This window comes from Lacerta agilis, chromosome 16, assembly GCF_009819535.1.
Source record: "Lacerta agilis isolate rLacAgi1 chromosome 16, rLacAgi1.pri, whole genome shotgun sequence".
In the NCBI taxonomy this organism is placed as follows: domain Eukaryota; kingdom Metazoa; phylum Chordata; class Lepidosauria; order Squamata; family Lacertidae; genus Lacerta; species Lacerta agilis.
In genome coordinates, this window is record NC_046327.1 from 16,202,209 (window position 1) to 16,223,099 (window position 20,891).

The 20,891-nt window shown below is 44.6% G+C and overlaps 1 protein-coding gene across 1 annotated transcript in view; it reads right to left on the reverse strand.

Moving 5' to 3' along the window:
- ZNF462 (zinc finger protein 462) overlaps positions 1–20,891 on the reverse strand; it is a 144,795-nt gene that overhangs the window by 65,805 nt on the left and 58,099 nt on the right. The window contains 3 exon segments of the mRNA XM_033173076.1: positions 3,090–3,254; positions 4,741–10,199; positions 12,319–12,571. Coding sequence (XP_033028967.1) covers positions 3,090–3,254; positions 4,741–10,199; positions 12,319–12,538 — 5,844 coding nt within the window. The 5' untranslated portion in view covers positions 12,539–12,571.

Sequence of the window (20,891 nt, forward strand, 5' to 3'; positions counted from 1 at the left end):
AAGTTCCACAGTGGAAACACTGCCAGGGTCTTTGGCTCCCTCAACACCCTCCAAGAAAGCTGCATTTGAAGGATCTTCAGCTTCCTGCTAAAAGACACACATCCCCCCCAAAGCCATCAATTCTCTCTCCCTTCTGCCCTATTGTTTACTATTAAATCTATGGAAGTCTATGGTTTTCCTCTAAGAGCAGAACCTCTACAACCCCAGCTATGAGCAGGTTCTCAAAAAAAGAAAGAAAAAAAGAATATTTTTTTTTAAAAAATCACTGAAATCACAAGTGAAAAAAGCGTCTCTAAAAGCAGTGTTTCCCAAACTTGGGTCTCCGGCTGTTTTTTTGGGACTACAACTCCTATCATCCCTAGCTAGCAGGAGCAGTGTTCAGGGATGATGGGACTTGTAGTTCAGAAACAGCTGGAGGACCCAAGCTTGGGAAACACTGTTCTAAAGAAACAAACATCCTGACGGCATTGGTGGCTGACAGTGCTGCTGGAGCACATCGGCTTTCCAGGATTGCCAAGAAAATGTGTTTTCTTTTCGTAGCAGCTCACTGTGTCAGATGGAAACAACGTGAATTCTAAGGAAATGCCAACCTTCCTTATAAAATGCTTGCTCTCCTTCTTTCAGCTTACTGGTGTAACACTGGCACAAAACTGTACAGCTCATGCTCCATTTTTTAAGAAATGAGAATTTGCTTCAAATGGCGCTATGCATCGTCAACTACTAGCCTATGAAGAGCTTTCCAAAATAAAGTAACGTAATCTCTTTTGCCGCGTGATATTTGAAAGGCCACCTCATTCCCTACAGCAGAGAGACCCTCTCTGGTGTTCAGAGTGGCAGCTCTTACTTGCAAGTAAAGAAGAACAGTCACAGGGAGCCCACCTGCTCTACTTCATGAATTCTTATGATACAGCTCACACAAGCAGTCTAAGTGAATGATCTTCTGTAAATGGAAGCTATGCACCAGGTGGTAACTACTTTGGTAGAATATTTAATATTATTATTATTATTATTATTAATTATTTCCTTGGATTACTGAAATAATCCAAATTCCGCAGCAACAAAATGCATACCTTGGTACCTTGGTTCTCAAATTTAATCCGTTCCAGGAGTCTGTTCGACTCCCAAAGCCGTTCAAAAAACAAGGCACGGCTTCCGATTGGCTGCAGGAGCTTCCTGCACTCAAGTGGAAGCCGCGTCGGAGCGTTCGGCTTCCGAAAGACATTCGCAAACCGGAACACTTACTTCCCGGTTTGCGGAGTTCGGGAGCCGATTTGTTCGACAGCTAAGCCATTCGGGAACCAATGGCACCACTATATTGTGCATAAGCTATGCAAACTGAGCCAACAAATATGGTTTCTTTTATTTGCTTAATAAATCTGCTGCTCTTCGCTGAAGAGTTATAGGAGGCACCGATGATTTGCCCCAGAACACCGAAAACCTTATGCCATCAACTCCTCTGGCTCCCGAAAGTTCATCCGGCATTGCTGTATGTGGAGATCCGCAGGTGATCGCCTCAGGCAAACAGCTAACAGGACTAGCTCTTTAAGAAGGCCCAAACCCACCTCTACAGGAGCCAGCGATGCCCTTCAGTCAAGCCATCCAAGAGAGCAGTGGGGCAGGGGACAGCTACTGCTACCCTAACACTAATGAAGAGCAGTTTGGCACTCCTGAGCTTAATTAGCCAAGAGCAATGATGTCCAAACTCGGCCCTCCAGATATTTGGGGACTACAACTCCCACTATCCCTAGCTAACAGAACCAGTGGTCAGGGATGATGGGAATTGTAGTCCCAAAACATCTGCAGGGCTAAGTTTGGCCATGCCTGGCCTAGAGGCAACAGTTAAAGGCTTGGAGGTGGGGGGAGAGAGGGGAGATTGGCTGGCAAGCCAAGCCTGGTCTAAGGGACAATTAGCTCTTAGCTGCCCCCTGCCAGCAGGGATGTACATGTGGCCTGAGAAGGGGCTTCCCTTGTCACCCAGCAGCCCTTGGGGAAGCTGGGGGACTATGGGGTCTGCCTTGGGGGAAGACCCCAGAAAAGAGCATGGAAAATGCTGAAGACCTTGAGAAGAAATTATTATTATTATTCTGGCATTGTGCAGTCAAGATGTCGACCCGTATTGCCTGGGCAAAGGACAGAAAGTCTGTAACAAGGGCTAAACCCTCAGTAAAGCTAGGGATTCTGCACTCTTGACAATCCTACTGATAACTGGAGCTCACAGTGGAGCCCACTTCCCCGTGGGTCAAGGGGGATTCCCCCACATAAGAGTTAACCTGCGCATTTTCAAGCACAGCTTCATTCCTAACAGGGACCAGAAAGCTGCTTTTAAAAAGGAAAAGGGAAAGTGATTTTCAAAAGGAAGTTGAATTCTGCAGCATACAGCTGGACTTGTATGAAGAAGAAGAAGAAGAAGAAGAAGAAGAAGAAGAAGAGGAGGAGGAGGAGGAGTTTGGATTTGATATCCCACTTTATCACTACCTGAAGGAGTCTCAAAGCGGCTAACATTCTCCTTTCCCTTCCTCCCCCACAACAAACACTCTGTGAGGTGAGTGGGGCTGAGAGACTTCAGAGAAGTGTGACTAGCCCAAGGTCACCCAGCAGCTGCATGTGGAGGAGCGGGGAAGCGAACCCGGTTCACCACATTACAAGTCTACCGCTCTTAACCACTACACCACACTGTACAGAGCTTGTACACCACCACTTTAACTGTTAAGTACACTAACTTTTACAAACGTGTTCCCTAATACTCTTTTTTTAAAATAAAATAAAATAGTTCTGAATTGCTGTTGTACTTTTTTATTTTTAAAGCGATCTTTAGAAAAGTACAAGAGCAAATCGGAATTAAAAATACACTTTTGCTCAAGAGTCTAGACCATCTGTTCTCAAAAAAATAAATAAATTCCCATGCATCAGGGGAAAAACAGTTGTGATCTAGGAAACAAGTTAACACTGAATCCAATAAAAAGAACAAGCAGTTTTTTTAAAAAAAATAATAACTGTGGTAACGTGGTGCCAGGGCCAGAAAACTCTGTCAATTGGCCCATTTTCCTCTTAATGCAATTATGCCTTTAGTCCCCAAACTATTCTCTCACCTTGACTGCAGCAGACACGGAGGAGCCATTCCCGTACTGAACGTGCTTACGAAGATGGTTGCAGATAGCGCGAAGGGTTGGATGAACTTCCACACAAAATTTACACTTGTAGCCCACCACTTTCCTCTCCTTCAGTTTTGAAACTTCTTCCACATTACCAAAAGGCTGTAAGGCAACAACAATTTGAAACTTAAAAAGCGATTTCTTTCCCGAAACAAATTTAAATAGGTTTCTAAACAAGCAATGCAAATAAAATTTGGAATAGTATGCTTATGACACAATGAGGAAGCCACTGGGGCAGCACTGTTCCATCTAAAGGCTGACGTCTGAAGGTTTGTTAAATGCATGCTGGACCATTAAAATATTGCCCCATTAAAATATTAAAACTCAGCTCAGATATTGTTTGTATTCACATGCACATGAAAGCACTAGATATCCTTTGCAGAGCCGTCATTATCCTCACAAAGCTTAGCTTCCCAAGATTTCTTGGGCTTTTTAACATTATGGTATTTTAACATTTTTAGTGAATATATACTGTACTCAAGAAAGTACCTGCGGTTTTGAACTGCTATGTAAACCCTGGTTTAAATGACTGCCGGACAAGCCACTTTTAAACCATTATTTATGGACCTGATTTGTTTAACTAATCACTGCTTCTAACAGTATGCCAAGATTCAATGGAACTGAAAGTCAGCAGAAGTCCGCCTGGACATATGGGTCCCCATTAAGTAAGGATCCAGCTTGAGAACTAGGCTCCTGACAAACCAAAATTCAGCCTCCCTTCAATAGTAGTTGATCCAACTGGATGTGTTTGTTGGCAACCTCCAAGCATGTATGTATTAAGATGGATAACCCGTGGACTCCCAAATCCCATCAGCCCCAGATAACCTGGCCAATGACAGAGGATGGTGGGAATTGGTCCAAGAACATCTGTAGGCCCCCTGTAGGCTCTGCAGTTAAGCAACTGTAATAAGTTGCTTAAAACTCCTACCAAAGGAAGTGAGCTGCTCTAAGTAAACTAGTGAGTTGCTCTAAGTAAACTAAGGTAAGGTTTGAGTAGCAGTACACAAGGAAAACGCTTTAACTCAGTGGGCTTCATGGTACTCTCCAGATGTTGCTAGGCTACAACTCCCATCCTCCCTGACCATTGGCCACATGCAGGTTGGGGCTGATGGGAGTTGTAGTCCAACAACATCTGGAGGGTACCACATTGGCTACCCCTGCACCAGAAGGCTTTCTTCTGAGTAATTTTTCCACGCTGCTTCAATGATGCAGCTGAGAAATGAGAATAAATGTTGGTCATATCATACCAAAGGGTAGAGGGTCAGGTAGAAAAACAGAGGTTTTGTCATACTGGAAAACTGGCAGGAGCTGGTGCCAAAGAGAAATTGGCTTTGAAATGAAGAAGGGGAGGAAAGGACATGCCAGGGCTTTGAGGAAGAGGTGGAAGAAATGAAAGAAGGGGTGTAATCAAGTGGCAATGTTTAATTGACTTAGGGCTTATTGGCACACCAAGTCACTGGTGCGCCTGTATCTCCTCAAGCTGCCAAAGGGAATGTGCATCTGGACGCCACTAACGAGAAATCTCCTGGGGGTGGGAAAGGAGAAAGAACACCAAACATAAATCTAAAATGTGCAAACATATCCTTACCCTCTCTTGTTTGAAATCTACAAAAGCACCATCTGCATATTTTTGCTTGCTCAGAAGCTGCTTCCTCCTCTCTTGGCGTTTGGCACGCTTCTGGAATTCCTCGTTGTGACTGTTCAAGTGCGAGGTCAGCTCCGCCATGCTATGCAGCTTGCTGTCGCAATGCCGGCACTGGAAGATGGGGTTCTGGAAACGGGGTCCGCTTCCCAGTATGGAGAAGTCCCTCTTCAGGTCCTTGCTGTGGTGGTCGGTGTAATGCAAGCACAGCAGCTCGGCCGTGCTGAAGGAGAGTTTGAAGCACTTGACGCAGCGGAAGGGGAGCCACTCCATTTCGGGAGCCTCCACCTCCACCTCCGGCTTCTCAAAGTCATTCCTCTCCTCTGGCAGAGCCTGCGGCCTCTCGTACTCATCTGCGTACACGGCGGTGAAGTAGCCCCCCAGCTTGCTTGCGTGCTGCTTCTTGGGGAACACGCCCGGGTGTCGCTTCATGTAGTGCGATACGATTCCCTTTTTACTGAAGGACTGGAAGGAGCAGAGAGAGCATTTCTTCTTCTCCACTGCCCTCCTCAGCTCCTCGCTTAGCTGGGGGGAATCTTCTTTTGGGGGCGACGGAATGATCACTTTGTTGGGCTTGTCGCTGACAGTCCTCGAAGCAGCTAAGCAGTGAGTATAGTAAGCATCGATGTCGTGGCGCTTTTGGTAATGCGCAGCCAAGCCTTTACGGATAGGGTTCGTGTAGGAGCACAAGGCGCATTTGAAGAGGTTGTTCTTCCCTTCTGGCTGGGCCCGGACGTTGTTGTGTTTTATCCGGTAGTGCCTAGCTATCCCTTTCCTGGTGGAGCAAAAATACTTACAGAGCTGGCACCGAAACACCGTGTGGGACACCAGGTGGGAACTCGAGAAGTGCGAAGGAGGCACCGAATCGTCTCCAATGATCTCCTCCGGAGAGATTTCTGGAGAGGGCTTAATCTCGGCGACGACTTCAGGCTCTACAGAGGCCGGCAGCTTAGGAGGAGACTGTGCAAACACATCAAATTCAGGCTGGTTGTGGTATTTCTCGTAATGGATTTTGAGCTTCTCTAACGTGCCGTGCGTATAAGGGCACAATTTACACCTGTAAGCACCATATCCTTGCTTGAAAATTCTGCTGGTCTCCTCCACCTCATTCTGGTTCATGTCGTTTGGCTGTTCCACATCGTGCACAAAATCTTCCGCGGTGACCTTCACCAAGGGGTGCCGTTTCTGGTAGTGTGTGAGAACACCGTGAATGCGTGTATTAATGTACGGGCAATGCCTACATTTGTACACAGCTCCTGGGTTAATATCTATGTCTTGTGCAAAATCTGCAGCTTTAACTTTCATCCCAGGGTGCTTTTTGCCATAGTGGGTCAGAAGTCCATGCAAATTGTTGTACTCTGACTGGCACACTGTGCACTGGTATGGTGTTGATGAGATGGCAGGGTTTGCAGAGGTGAGCTGGATAGCTTTGTCTTGCACCAGGTTTGTATCCTCTGCATATTCTGCATCCTGGTCCACATGTGGCACTGCCATCTGGCCCTCCGAATTGACCCTGGCTCCAGCATCGTTGGATACTGGGTTGGCTTTATCGGCGGCATCCTTCTCCTTGATAATATCTAGTAATACAGATTCATCTCCATTCATAGCCCAGGGATGAAAAGCTTGGTAGTGATTAGTAATGTCCCAAATGGAAGATGCTTCAAAAATGCAGTCTCTGCATTTATACGTTTTCATCTCTGATGGGATCAGTAAGGCTGGAGGCGAAGGATCCGGCCCTGCCCAGAGCTTTGTTGCCATATATGTATAGTCAACATAATGCTCAGGATGTCGCCTTTGGTAATGCACAAGCAAGCCGCTGGGTTCGGCGTGAGAATAGATGCACCACTCACAATGGTACCCGGCTTCTATTAAGCCATCCAAAAAGGCCCATCGCAAAATAGAGGTGACTGTGGCCTTTAAGCTCGGGTGGTCCTTTTTAATGTGCTTCCTAAGTGCGTAGAAATAAGGAGATGTGTAAGAACACTGCCTGCACTTGAGAGCTCTCAGCTTAGCCTTCTCTCGCTCGGCATTGGAAGCGGGAGTCTGCAGGCCGCCAGGGGAGTTTTTCTGGCCACGATCACAAAGGCTCCTGATTGTGGCTGTGTGCTGCCTAATTACATCTGCATTGGCTTTGAAATCGCGGTGCTTCTTTTGGTAATGTATGAGCACACCTTTCACAGTCCGGTTTCCATAATCACAGTGCTGGCAGAAGAACATCTCATTCTCCGAGGCAGTACTCTCAGAGTTGCCCCGGTTAAGCTGTTGCATAGATGCTGGTGGTCTGGGAACACCAGGAGGGATCTCTCCAGATCTCATCATTGCTGCAGTGGGAGGTGCCTGCCTAATGTATTTTGCAGTGACTTTTATTTCTGGGTGCCTTTTCTGGTAATGCACAAGCACGCCAACCACTGAGCGGTTGCTGTAAGAGCAATGTTTGCAGTAGTAAAGCTCAGTCGTAAGGTCTGGAGGTGGCGGAGGTGGCAGTTGTGAAGCCATATTGGACATTTTGGGGGAGATGGGCGATCCCAATTCATAAGCCATCTGAGCCAGAGCAGAGCCCCTCTCAACGGACACCACACGCATCGTCTTCTGAATCCTGAAGTACGAAGCCTTCTCTTCAGGGTGTTTCTTCTGGTAATGAACTAAGACAGAATGCATGTTAGGACTTGCAAATGAGCAGACGTCACAGTCATAAACCACAACACTGTTTACTGACGACTCCTTCTGGCTTTCAGATTCTGGGCTATTACTTTTCGGAGAATTTTTGTTAAAAGCAGCAGGTACGCCAGTCCCACGGGCAACAGGGGCTGGAGAGGCCAGGCTTTTCGGAGCGGAGTTCAAGATCTCTCTCAGAGTCTGTGACTCTGAATTTAAGCCCTCTTGCTGTTCAACCACATAGCTCGAGAATATCATTGCATTGTTAATTTTAACTGTTGGGTGCATTCTTTGGTAATGTGGCATCAGGCTCCTAACATTCGGGCTGGTGTAAGAGCAGAAACGGCAGCGGTAGATCAAATCGGAATGATCAAAATTTAATACATTCATGGCTTCAGGATGGTGCTCCCCATAGTGCTGCTGCAGGTCTTCAAAGTTTGTATAATCAATGTAACATTCGAGACACCTGTACACCGCACTGTGATCATTGGGATCCAGGATATACCTAAAGCTGAATTTAATGTATGGATGCATCCGTTGATAATGAGTGCTGACACTCCTGGCAGATTTGTTGCTGAAGTCACAGTGTTTACAATAGTAAAGCCTTCCGGAGTCACCATAATCAGAATTTTCATTGTTTTGGTCAGATCCATATATACTGGACTGGCTGCCCAAAACAGACGAATTGAGACCTTGGTCTTTCAAGCCAATTGAAGAACAGTAATAGTCCTCTTCATCCTCAGATATAGTTAGCTCAATTTCTGCCCCATTGGTGGAATTGTAATCATGGCCAATGCTCCTGTAGTTGGGCTCTTTCTGAGACTCGATAGTATCTCTTCCCCACATTTGCTGGGAAGCAAATGTTGCAATTTCCATCAACGGCTCTCCTTGTTCTTCTTCCTTGTCCAGCTCAACTTCTATCTCCACTTCATTGTCATCTTCTTCTTCCTCCTCCTCCTCTACATTAATCACTGCATCTTCCTGTTGCTTGTTTTGACTGATTTTGCTTTGCAAATTGCTAGCTATCTCATCAATCCTAGTTCTCTTCTTCACTGGTGAAAGATCAAGGGGAAAGTCACTGGACATCTTCCGAGAGGCTTTAGCTACGAAGTTGTTTTTAGAAGACAGCCCAAGAATTGAGGTCTGACTTTTCTTCACGGTGCTGGGAGAGGCATGAGCATCAGGCTCACTGTCTTGTGGAGTATTTGAGGACGGACCGTCGTATTTTGGCAAGTTGTCGCAAAACGAATGCTTGTGTTGCTGATGAACCCGGAGACCTTTCAAAGTAGTTGTGGAATAATTGCACATGGTACACTTATATGGATGCTGCGAGTTGGACTGCGGAGATTGTTGCTGCTGCTGCATAGAATCCATTAACCCGCCGGACTTCCTGCCATTTATATTGCCCCCTTCGTAGGATACTGTGCTTTCATTTAATGAAGAAGCTATGCTTTCTGTTTGGGAATTCACTGCATCCCAGTCGGATGCTGCACCAGTATGACACTGTTTATGAGCTCCGAGTTTGAACGAGCTCTTGCAAGTAAATGGACATTCATCACATTTGTATACCGCTGTCTTTCCAGACAGATGGATGTTTTCAATATGGCGGGAAATGCTCCGCCGATGCATGGTAAGGAAAGGGCAGAAGGGGCACTGGAATCTGTTCATAAACCTCCTAAAGGGGATCCCCTTTGTTTCCAGTAACTTGTGGCCCTCAGACCCCATCAGTTGCTCTGCAGTTAGCCCTGAGGTTTGGTGATCCATGGAGTTCAACCCATTTTCACTGTCTAGTTCATTTAGCTCATCGTCAGAGCTGGAATCATTGAGCATACTGTTTGTATCCATATCGGCGGAAGAATTTGCCATGTCGGCCATCGCGTAGCGAGACCTGTCCGACAAATTAACAATGCCAGAGTTGTGAGGTGCTTTGTGTTTCATGTGAGGGTAGGAAACAGAAGAAAACTTTGAAGAAGTAGAAGTGTTGGACCTGACAAGAGAATTGTTCATAGAGCCTCTGTAGTTTGGGAGGTTTGCATTCGGCATCTCCCGCCCAGAGGCATTCATAGGGATGTAGTTGGTGTTTGGAGTGGGGCTTGGCGGACCCTTGCTTGAGACGTCTGGCATGTTGGTCCCGTCCTGTTGCTGCCTCAGGCTTGAAAGTATTTTCACCATGCTGCGATGCTTTTTCATCATATGGTCGCACCAGCGTTCCCGTCGGGGCGTCTGGTAGCTACACCATTCGCAGCAGAAGTTCCCTCTCGACTTGGTCAAAGGCTTGACCATAGACTCCAAAATACTGCGTTCTACAACTTCGGCTGGGAGTTCCTTGCAAGAGTCCTGTACTGGCACAGAAGTCGATGCCGATTCAGATATAGCAGCTGAAGCGGCGGGAGGGGTGGAGCTCTCTTTCAGGCTGTTTTTGTGGTACATCTTCTGGTGCTTAATAATCCTCGCACGCCTCGGAGATTTGTAGGTGCAGAACTGGCAAGAAAAAACCTTACCAAAGCCCTCGTGCATCATAATGTTGTAATTTAAGGAGCTAGTACCGGGCGATCCAGCTGGAGATCCTCCCGCCTGAGCGCCATGCACTTTCCGCGTATGCTCTATGAGTAGGTTTTTGGACCTGAAATAACGCACACAGAATTTGCACTGGAAAAACTTGCTCGCTGGCTTGGAGAGCATATGCTGGCCATAATAACTCTGGCTATGGCTGTAATAATTTCCAGACCCCAGCTGAGCGGCATTTTGCCCTAAAAAAAGAGAGAGAATAAAACACTGTTTTAGAAATCTTTGAATTTGATATTGCACTTTTTATCTGTATGTTTTAAATAGTTCAGATAGGTAGGTAGATTGATAGACAGCTTTAATTCTATTAATGTTTAACTGTTCTTTTAAAAATAATTTCCCCAACATGCTTTTAGCCGTTCTTATTCTAGCTGTAAGCTGCCTTGAGTCTCTGTTAGGGGGGAAAGGCAGGACAGAAATAAAACAACAACAACAACAACAACAACAACAACAACAGTTTTATTTTTTAAAAATGTGATCATGGAATCTCCCCTGCTAGATGGAGAGGTAAAAGATTTGGATTATCATAAAAGATGCAGGAGGAAATGATTAATAATAGGACCCACAAAGGGGAGGAAGTCCAAGAGATTCCTTGGAATCTTGTTTTTATGTTGTATGTTGGATATGTAAAATGTTAATCTGAAAAACCAATTTTTTTTAAAAAAAAAATGTGAACCACAATGATTTACATGATTTACAAGCCTAATGGCAATGGCAAAACAGCTGAACTAACATTTTAAAAAAAATAAAAGTCTGCATTTATCCGTAAGTACTGAGTTCATAGCACAGATACTTCCTATGATGTGATGAAATGTCTTTGTTGCTTACAAGTTCTCTCACTGGGAAGTGTCTGTGATTAAACACGTAAGTAGATGGGAGATGTGAACTGCAATGGTAGAAGAGGACAAAGTCTGATGCCCTGTGGGCAGGACTAGATGCCAGGGGTTTAAGCTACAGCAGGGCAGGTTTCTGTTGAACGTCAAGGAAAGCACCTTGATGGCGAGAACAGCTCAACTATTGAACCAGCTACCCAGAGGGGTGAAGTAAGCTCTCATTCACTGGAGGTCTTCAAGATGGACAACCATATGTTAGAAAGGCTCTGGATTCACTGAGTAGAGAGTTTGACTAGATGTCCTCTAAGCACCCCTTCTAACTCTTATCATTCTGTTACTCTAATATTAAGCTTTTTTAAAAAAAAATATAGTTCACATAATTCCAAATTATTTTTAAAAAATGCATTAAAACCATGATGGGATGAAATGCCAGTCGAATTTCGATGTCACACATAACTATTTTAAAAACATGTATTTTTAATGTTGCATTTTAAATTGTTGCACTGCACCCTGGGACCGTAGGTTAAAAAGCAGGTTGTTATTAACTATTACCATTACATACAGCTAAGTAGACCTAGTCGCAAAAATATGCTACGGAAGCAGTTCTGTCAATACTCCATCAATGCTATTCTTGGAATGTGTGTCCATTATTAGCTTCACCGGTATGCATGTGAATTAATACATGCAAATACAATTACATTCCTAGGAATTAGTGTTGTAGTTCCTGAATAAATCTTATGAGCGGAATAAAAACTAAAAGCAGCGTTTGCCAGGGGATAAATGCTGTACGTAAGGCAGAGGTGGAGAACCTCCAGCCCCTAAGTCCAGTCAAAGGCGACTATGGGGTTGTGGCGCTCATCTTGCTTTCAGGCCGAGGGAGCCGGCATTTGTCCTGACAGCTTTCCAGGTCATGTGGCCAGCACAACTAAACCCCTTCTGGCACAACAGAACAGCGTGACAGAAATCAGAGCACACGGAAGCGCCGTTTACCTTCCCGCTGGAGTGGTACCTATTTATCTACTTGCACTGGCGTGCTTTCGAACTGCTAAGTTGGCAGGAGCTGGGACAGAGCAACGGGAGCTCACTCCATTGGGGGATTCGAACTGCCAACCTTCCGACTGGCAAGCCCAAGAGGCTCAGTGGTTTAGACCACAGCGCCACCTGCGTCCCTGGTATCCCCTGTAGTAGCATGCAGTTGCTACAATTTTTTATAGGTTATTGCAATAAAATCAACATAGGTTAGTGATGGAATCCCAACACTCAACTGCGAATCATGGCCGCTGCCCGTTGAATATGAATGCCATAGGTGCCAGTCCACTTATAAAGCAATTTCTGTTATCATTTATAAGCTGTCATAACACACAAACATGGACAACAGAACAACAACCTGAGGATGCTACATTGAAATAAAATCTTAAAACTACAACATTTCAATAAAGGACTTAAGAAAGGTACTCTTTTTTTTTTTTACCTGCTATCTCATCCGTAATTCCAAATTCATCTTTTACAGAAGAATATTCCACCTCAGCCTGGTCACCGCTACTCATAGAGCTAAACCTTGACTGGCTAGGAGTTTCCTCAGCGACATCTGTGGGTTGCAAAAACGCCGTGTGAACATCCTGAATGTGAGCTTTAAGATCTTCGTAAGATGGCGCTCGAAAATCACAGCCATCACACTGCAACACCTCCATAGTCCTTATTGGTAAGTTTTACATCAGGAAAGCCTGAAAAAAGAAGTAGAAGAAGCAAATTGTCAGAAACCTATTTTGTCCATAAATAAGAAGCATACAGTTTACTGATATTATATATATATATATATATATATATATATATATATATATATATATATATGTAGCACAGTTTTAGTTACGAGCAAATATAAGGAAATGACACCCCAAAAAGATGTGGTTTTTTTTTTGTTTTGTTTTTTACACAAAAATGAACCAACAAACAGAAACTAGCGGAAGATTATTTCCGGAATCTCGGAAGTGCTTCTAGAAACAATCAGATAGGACTCAGATCTACTTTGTGCCCGGGGCTTGCTCAATTGGCTTTTCCCCACTCACTTGATTCAACTCTTACCTGCTGCTAACATCTCTAACAATGAACAAGGAAGCATGTGGTGGAGAGTCGTAAACAATAAAATGCAATGCTACTGTAGTTGTGGGGGGGGGGGGGGTTCCGACACTGCCCTAAAAGCTGAACACTATTTACTTATTGCGTTTTATCCCACACTTGCGCCATTAAGCTCAAGTCGCATACATGGTTAGAGACTAAGAGGACATGACTAGCCTAAGTAAGCCGAGTTGGGATCAACCAACACCAATAGCCTAGATATCTGTATTGGTGGAAAATAATTTTAACTAGTGATCACCCATTTTTTGCAACCTTTTTTACTTTTAGTACTACAGGCCTGTGGCCTAGCTTGCCTGCCACGCCAAGCCAAACTTTGGTTATAGCGCAAACACAAGAGGCTGCCAGGAGATTGTGTCAACTCGGTTAGTTTTCTTTCTGCACAATGCTGAGCTAAGCAATGGTTTGGCTTAGCACCCAGTTCAAACCTCTCTCCAGATTAATTATGACCCGTAACCAGAGTTTGCCCTTGGTGGTATGTTCATGATTTCAGGAGTAGACTTTGGTCTTTCAAATTTGGTCTTTCACATTTCAGTTGTACTGATTCTTTAAAAAATATTGTTGTTGTTGTTGTTTTATTTTGCTGAGTTTGAGAGAATATAGCACCTGGTCCTTCTTCCAGGAAGTAAAATGAGTATCTCCACAGCATGAAAGGAAATGATTATTTTTCCTAGTGTCTGCATTTCACTATATGAAGCAGTAGACCAGTACTACTCAGAGGTAAGGATGTCACTTCAGTAGATGACCTACTGTAGATGATAATTTGGGGGGGGGGCTGCCAAACAGGTTGAAAATGAGCAGGTTCCTCAATTGTAGATAAAAGGTAGGCTGTTTTTAAAAAAAGAAAAGAATTTAAGAGGTAATTTCACCCCAGCATGGCATGTAACTAGCAGCAACTATTATCTTAATCAATGGGTGGCTTTTTTTTTTTAGAGTCTCCTCACATATGCCCTGATGGAAATTCCATTCTCTTATGGCAGAGAGATATAAAGTTACTTCTGCAGAACATTCAAATCCGCTTCGGACGCAAGAGAGCAACAAAAGGCACATCTCCCCTGGCAGGGCTTTCGAAAAGCTGTAATGTGTTGGGCGCAACCCCCCCCCCCTATTTTTTTTTCTCCTTCCTTGAGCCGAAAGAACGAAGGTTGGCAGCGCCTCGTTTCTCAGCTTAACAAAAAGTTAGCGGCAGCAAGAGATCCTCAACCTTTTGTGTGTGCAAGAAGCCCTGGACCCCAAGACTGTTGTGTGGAAGAGGTCTGCTATCAGCTCTGGATCAAATTACAGCCGGGAGCAGCAGGGAGGCCCCACCCCACGGAGTCTCCCTCCTTCAGCACAGTCCATTAGACCTGAAAACAATTCCACCCCTCCTTTCTCTCCTCCTCCTCCATGGTGCAAGCAGACAACTCTTGAATTCAGAATGCTCCATAGGAAGGAGAAGATGGAAAGTCGCAGTAGACAAAAGCGGGGTGGGATCCATCCTCCCCCCCCCACAGTTTCCACTGCCCATACTCCTCCTCCCCAGCCACCCCAGACCTTTCAGCCTGAGCCAAGCAAGCCACAGTTTTGCTGAATGTGTGTTTATCACACTTCCAAGAGATATGAGCTTCTGCGTCACTGAAGCTTTAAGACTCACTAAGCTGCCCTAGTCCTCTGAGCTTTAGGAGAGAGGGAGAGAGAGCGAATGTGTGTGTGTGTTTGTGTGCAGCCATTTTAGCTCAGACAAGTCATGTACTCAGAAGAGAGAGAGAGAGAGAGATAGGCTCAGAGCTTCTAGTCAGCCTGCAACATGGCTTCACACCTCAGCCTCTTCTCCAGCGTGCAGGATCCTTCCTCGACACCAACCAACCACCCTCCTTCCTCCCTCTCTTTCCCCAAGATGCTTTTGTGTGTTTTTTTGGGAGGGGACCAGGCAGGACTTCTCTCCTTTTGCCATTGGACTAAGGAGATGCCTGAAGACCACCTTGTCATAGACAACAGCATCTCTCCCTGACACAGCCATGGGCAACAAAAACAACATATCTCCGAGGACTCCTTTTGTCTCCCACAAAAAAACCCCAAAATAATTTTAAAAACCCCACATCCCAGCAACGAGACGACAGGAAGGAAAACGGGTTTTTGGCCAAATTGTCCCACAGGCTTGAATGAAGGGCGCAGGAGGGTGACCTTTTCCTGAGAGCGAGAGAAACAAATAAGGAAGGAAGGATGGAGAGAAAAGAAGAGAGGGAGGGGACAGGAATGGAGAGGAAGAAAAAGGAGGGGAGGAGAAGGGAGGGAAGAGCCCTTCAGAAAGCCTCGCCGTTCTCCTATGCACAAGAAGACATACCATCTGACACGGGCTGCCAGATTCCAAAGTCTAATGACCTTTGTTAATCACCAGCCAAGCTGTCTGCCTCAGCAAGCCTTGCCAATAGGCACACCCTACAACACAAAGGCTGGAGCTATATTCCTTTTGGAGACAGGTTCTCTGAAAGCTCCATTGTGCAGGAGAGGGGAAAGCGGAGGGGAAAGAGAAAGGGCGGGGTGGGGGGCAGCGGCTGGGATCTCTTCCTTTAAATACGGTTGAGGAACAACAGGGACAAAAGTGGCCTCCCTCTACTGTTCCTCCTCAGTTTGGAAAGTTCTCAAGATTGGGCTTAGGAAACAACAGAAGGTGGAGGAATTTAAACATCTCCCTCCACAAGGTTAAAAACTCGGGTCTTTTGCATACTCTCCCAACATTTCCTCCGATGAAAATAGGGATGTCCTATGCCATCATCACCATCGTTTTCTTACAGGTAGGTAGCCATATTGGTCTGCCATAGTCAAAACAAAATAAAAAGATTCCTTCCAGTAGCACCTTAGAGATCAACTATATATTTTTTTGACAAAGTAATAAGCATAAATAAGTAAGAATTAAAATGTGCACCCCTCCACCGAAACCATTCCGTTGCAACTATCCAACCTCCCAAAACAGCCACCATATATAAAAACATAATAAAACAGTAAGCAGTAAAAACAAAACAAAAAAAACCTCCCCTTCAGAGATCTTCAGTGGTTGTATAGTTACTTATGTCCTTGGCTCGGGGATCGCATAGCTCCATACCTTCCAACATTTCTCCGATGAAAACAGGGACGTCCTAAGGAAAAGTGGGACATTCCGGGATCAAATCAGAAACCGGGATGGCTTCTGTGAATCCAGGACTTGCACTGAGCAAGGAAAGCAAGAGAGCATTTTCATCTTTCAGCACCTTGACGTTACCTTTCAAAGGCCTGCCCATTCATAGACCAAATATCCCACTGATTCCTAGCAGAGCAGATTTTTACAAGCTGATCGCCAAGTCCCAATGGGAGATATGCTTGGGAAACAGACCCTGGGGCAACGAATGGAAGGTGCACAACACAGCATTGGAGCATCTTGAAAGCTGTGCTCTCTCACCGCTCCCGTTTATCTCAATGGTGCTTGTGCAGGACAAGTTACTGAAGGACTCGGCCCACTGATGCTTTTTGCTTTGTTAGCTTTAAAAAACGGATTCAAACTTTAACAAAGGAAAAGAACTACAAAGGTGAGTAAACTCATGGAAACTGCGGCAACAATTGTTGTCAGGTCCATAGGAGTGACCTTCAGTTTCATATATTCACCCAAACCAGAAGAATCTAACAAAAGAAATGTTTTATTATTTGACGATTTCCCATCATGGCTCAAACATTTCAAGAGTGGGAGAAATCCCCCTCAAGACCTAACATGGTTTAAGCGATCAAGGAAATCCAACATACGATGTGTGTATTTCTTTGTCTATGGGAAATAAAGAGCAGAGGGACCCATCTGTCAGCCGAAGAATGGAGCTCATTTTCACTGCAGATGTTAATACGCTGTCAAGATGCACATGAAAGAGAGATATATGGAAACAATATCGGCATGTTTGTCCATAATGACAAAGGCAGCAGTTGCAACATTTTCATGGGGGGCTATAGCCAGGACTATTCATACTCTGCGGTACAAAAAAAACCCAAACCCAAACCCTCTACCAAGGTTACCCAATTTTTGACTCACAACCAGAACAAAATAATGCAAATATAACTAAACAGCATGGAAGAGTTTGTTTTCTAAAATTTATTCTAAAATCTCAGGTTTGTAACCATTTACAACGGAGAAAATCTTCTGGGAGAATATTTGGTGTAAGTGCAAGGGATATAAAAGCCATCACTCACACCCAGAGCCTGTGTTTAGGGCAGTGAAACCTCCATAACCAAAAGTCAGAGACCACCACATACCCTATTCTGAGCTTCCAATCCAGTTTTGTTGCAGCCTAAATCAAGAGGACCACAAAACTACTTCCAACTACTAGGGAGACAGGGGCGATGGGAAGAGTTAAACTTGTTTCTGTAGAACAGAAGCCCTTCCTATGCCAGATGGCAAGCTTTCTTTTAAAAAACAAACACAAAGCAGTTTCAAAAGCAGGTTGTGGTATAGCATAGGGTTGAGGGGTTCAAAGTGTGTCTGGGGGAAACTAAATTCCAATAGCCTAGCACAACCACAAAGGTAGTTCTTTGCATTCTAGCCTTTTTTAAAAAGTAGATTGTGCATGCTAGCTAGCTACCTAGCTAGCTAGGGTGTGTGTGTGTGTGGGTGGGTGGGTGGGTGGGTGGGTGTGTCTACACACACACACACACACACCCCTGAAGTCTTTCAAGCTTCAAAGCACATCTCCTTATTAATATAAAACAGTCCATATGCATATATGATTGCCCACACAGGTTATAAAGCTCCAGGTTCTTTATGGTGGAATAATCACTTCCTAAAAAAATATTTTTAAAAAAAAAAAATCAAAGAGTTCTACATGCACCTTGGACATTTCCAGAGGTCTCCAGATAGATCTCAAAATCAACAGAAGAAGGCCAGAGTGGTGTCAGGGGGACAAATGTGATGCGGCGTAGGGATAGTGATCTCAATCAACCTAATACATACTTGAGAAAAACAACCTAATAGAATCTCAGCTAAATCATAGGGACAGATGGCCATCCAACCTCCAACGAAGATGGCCATCCAACCTCCTCCTTTTAAGGAAGTATTTTCCACTGTCAAACAGCTCTTACTGTCAGAAATTTCTTCCTGATGTTTAGTCGGAATCTCCTTCCTTGTCACTTGAATCTTTTGGGTTCGGGTCCTAGCTTCCAGAGCAGGAGAAAACAAGCTTGCTCCATCTGCCATGTGACAGCCCTTCAGATATTTGAAGATGGCTATCATACCCTCCTTCTCAGTCTCCTCTTTACCAGGCTAAACATACACAACTCCCTCAACTATTCTTCAAAAAGCTTGGTTTCCAGATGCTTTATCATCTTGGTTGCCCACATCTGCACGCACCAATTTGTCAATATCCTCCTTAAACTGCGGTGCCCAGAAATGGACACATAATTCCATTTGTGGTTTAACCAAGGAAGAATAGAGCAGGACTGTTACTTACCTTAATCAGGACACTATGCTTCTGTTGATGCAGCCTGTTAACATGACTCATATAAAGCTTGTTGTCTACTAAGACCCCTAGATCCTTTTCTAAATACAGAACCTTACATTTGTCCCTACTGAAATTATTTTTATTAGTTTTGGCCCAATTCTCCAATCTGTTTAGGTCATCTTAGATCCTGATTCTGTCTTCTACGGCAGGCACGCCCAACAGGTAGATCACTGGCTCCCCTCAAAGAAGCTCAACAACTTTGGCTCCCCTAAAATAATCCCAACAACTTTGACCTGAACTGCCAATTTTTAACTCTGTGAGTAGATCTCAGTCTCTTGGGAGTTGGCCACCCCTGTTCTATGGCATTGGCTACTCCTCCCAGTTTGGTGTCATCTGCAAATTCCTTCATCCAAGTCTTGTATAAAGATATTGAACAACTGGCCCAGGACAGGACCCTGCGGTACCCCCCACTTATCACTTTTTTCCAGGATGACGAGGAAATGTTAGTGAGCACTCTTTGGGTTCACTAAGTCAACCAGCTACAAATCCGCCTAACGGTTACCTCGTCCAGCGCACATTTTACCGGTTTCTCCACAAGAGTATCATCAGGGATGTTAAATATTCAGGAAAAAGTCACAACACCCAATACATAACAAAGGACTTTGTCAAAAGCATTACTGAAATCCAGATATACTATGTCCACAACATTCCCCTGATCCACCCAGCTTGTAGCTCTATCAAAAAAAGATATGGGATTCATCTGGCATGACTGGGTCTTAGTAATCACAGCATCCTTTTCCAAGTGCTCACAGGCCAACTATTTAATTATCTGTTCTAGGACCTTTCCTGGTACAGAAGGCCTTAGCATTGGTCTAATTTGCTGTCTGTGCTGGAAAGAGATTCGTCTACCAGAAATAAACCTTGAAACAGCAACATGATTCAAGAGCCAACTAATTATAGACCCTACAAAACTTTCAAGAGATAGAATCCCAAGTACCAAAAGCAACACCATAGGGCATGATTTTTCCCCCCTGCCACAGAAATATTAGTTTAGAACAGGGGTAGGCAACCTAAGGCCCGTGGGCTGGATGCGGCCCAATCGCCTTCTCAGTCTGGCCCGCGGACGGTCCGGAAATCAGCATGTTTTTTACATGAGCAGAATGTGTCCTTTTATTTAAAATCCATCTCTGGGTTATTTGCGGGGCCTGCCTGGTGTTTTTACATGAGTGGAATGTGTGCTTTTATTTAAAATGCATCTCTGGGTTATTTGTGGGGCATAGGAATTCGTTCATTCCCCCCCCCCCCAAAAAAATAGTCCAGCCCACCACATGGTCTGAGGGACGGTGGACCGCCCCACAGCTGGAAAAGGTTGCTGACCCCTGGTTTAGAACCAAGAAATTCAAGAAACACCAGTATTCACAACCAAAGAACCTTCTGCTCCTATTGTAAGCAAAGTGCTTCTGTAAGTGTCTCTAGGACAAGTTTGCTGGAGTTTAAAATATCACTCCATTATATATTTTTTAAACTGTCAAATTTGTATCACTCACGTTAAGTCTAGCACAGATATAACAGTAGCTTGAAAGCCACCGTTTGCCAGTCAGAAGCCTGGCATGGAACACATGCTCTCTCCTCTTTCCTTATCTAGCCAACATTGTCACCTGACATGTACACCAATGTGACCAAGCTGTCTTATACTGATGCTCTGCAAACCTATGTCCAACCAAAAGCTTCAAATTCTGGTTCAAGAGAGAGCAATGGTTGGCACCAAGCATAAAGATAGGAGTGCATGCAATTCTAAACCGGCTTCAAATTCTGGTTCACGAGAGAGCAATGGTTAGCACCAAGCATAAAGATAGCAGTGCATGCAATTCTAAACCGGCTAAGGCCACGGAATGGGTTGCTTCAAATCTGTGCCTTTGCAGCAAAGCAGCATTTGCAATTCCAGAGTCTCTAGTGTGAATCTCAACGCACATGTATAGCAGCAGTACTTCTTCTTCTTCCTTCCCTTTTGGCTCTTCTTAATCTGCTCAGGGTACACTTTCGGAAAGCAAGAAGATATTCAAGAGGAGATGAACTTCTTCTGACTCCCAGCATATTTACTAAAACAGGGATGGAAAATGGTCCTTTGTAGTATTGCTGAGGTGAGAGAGAGGAAGCTGGTGGCAGGATGTGGCTACTGGAGATAGAAAAGCGGCAAGGGTTGGTGTGGTGACCCCGAGAGCCTGAGAGAAGGCTTAGTGTGCCTGGGCCATCTGCCTCAGATAGTTCTGATGTGGTGATGGACCAGCAGCAAGAGAGGAAGTGGACAGATGCTGAGCCTGTTAAAAGCAGCTTATGAACACAGAAGAAAATACCAAGCTGCAATTTGTGGCTTCACAGGACTGGGCTGAAGTTTCCAAATATATAAACAGGTTCATACATCTTGCTACAACAAAAAAAGAAGAAGAAGAAGAAGAAGAAGAGAGACAGTAGATATATT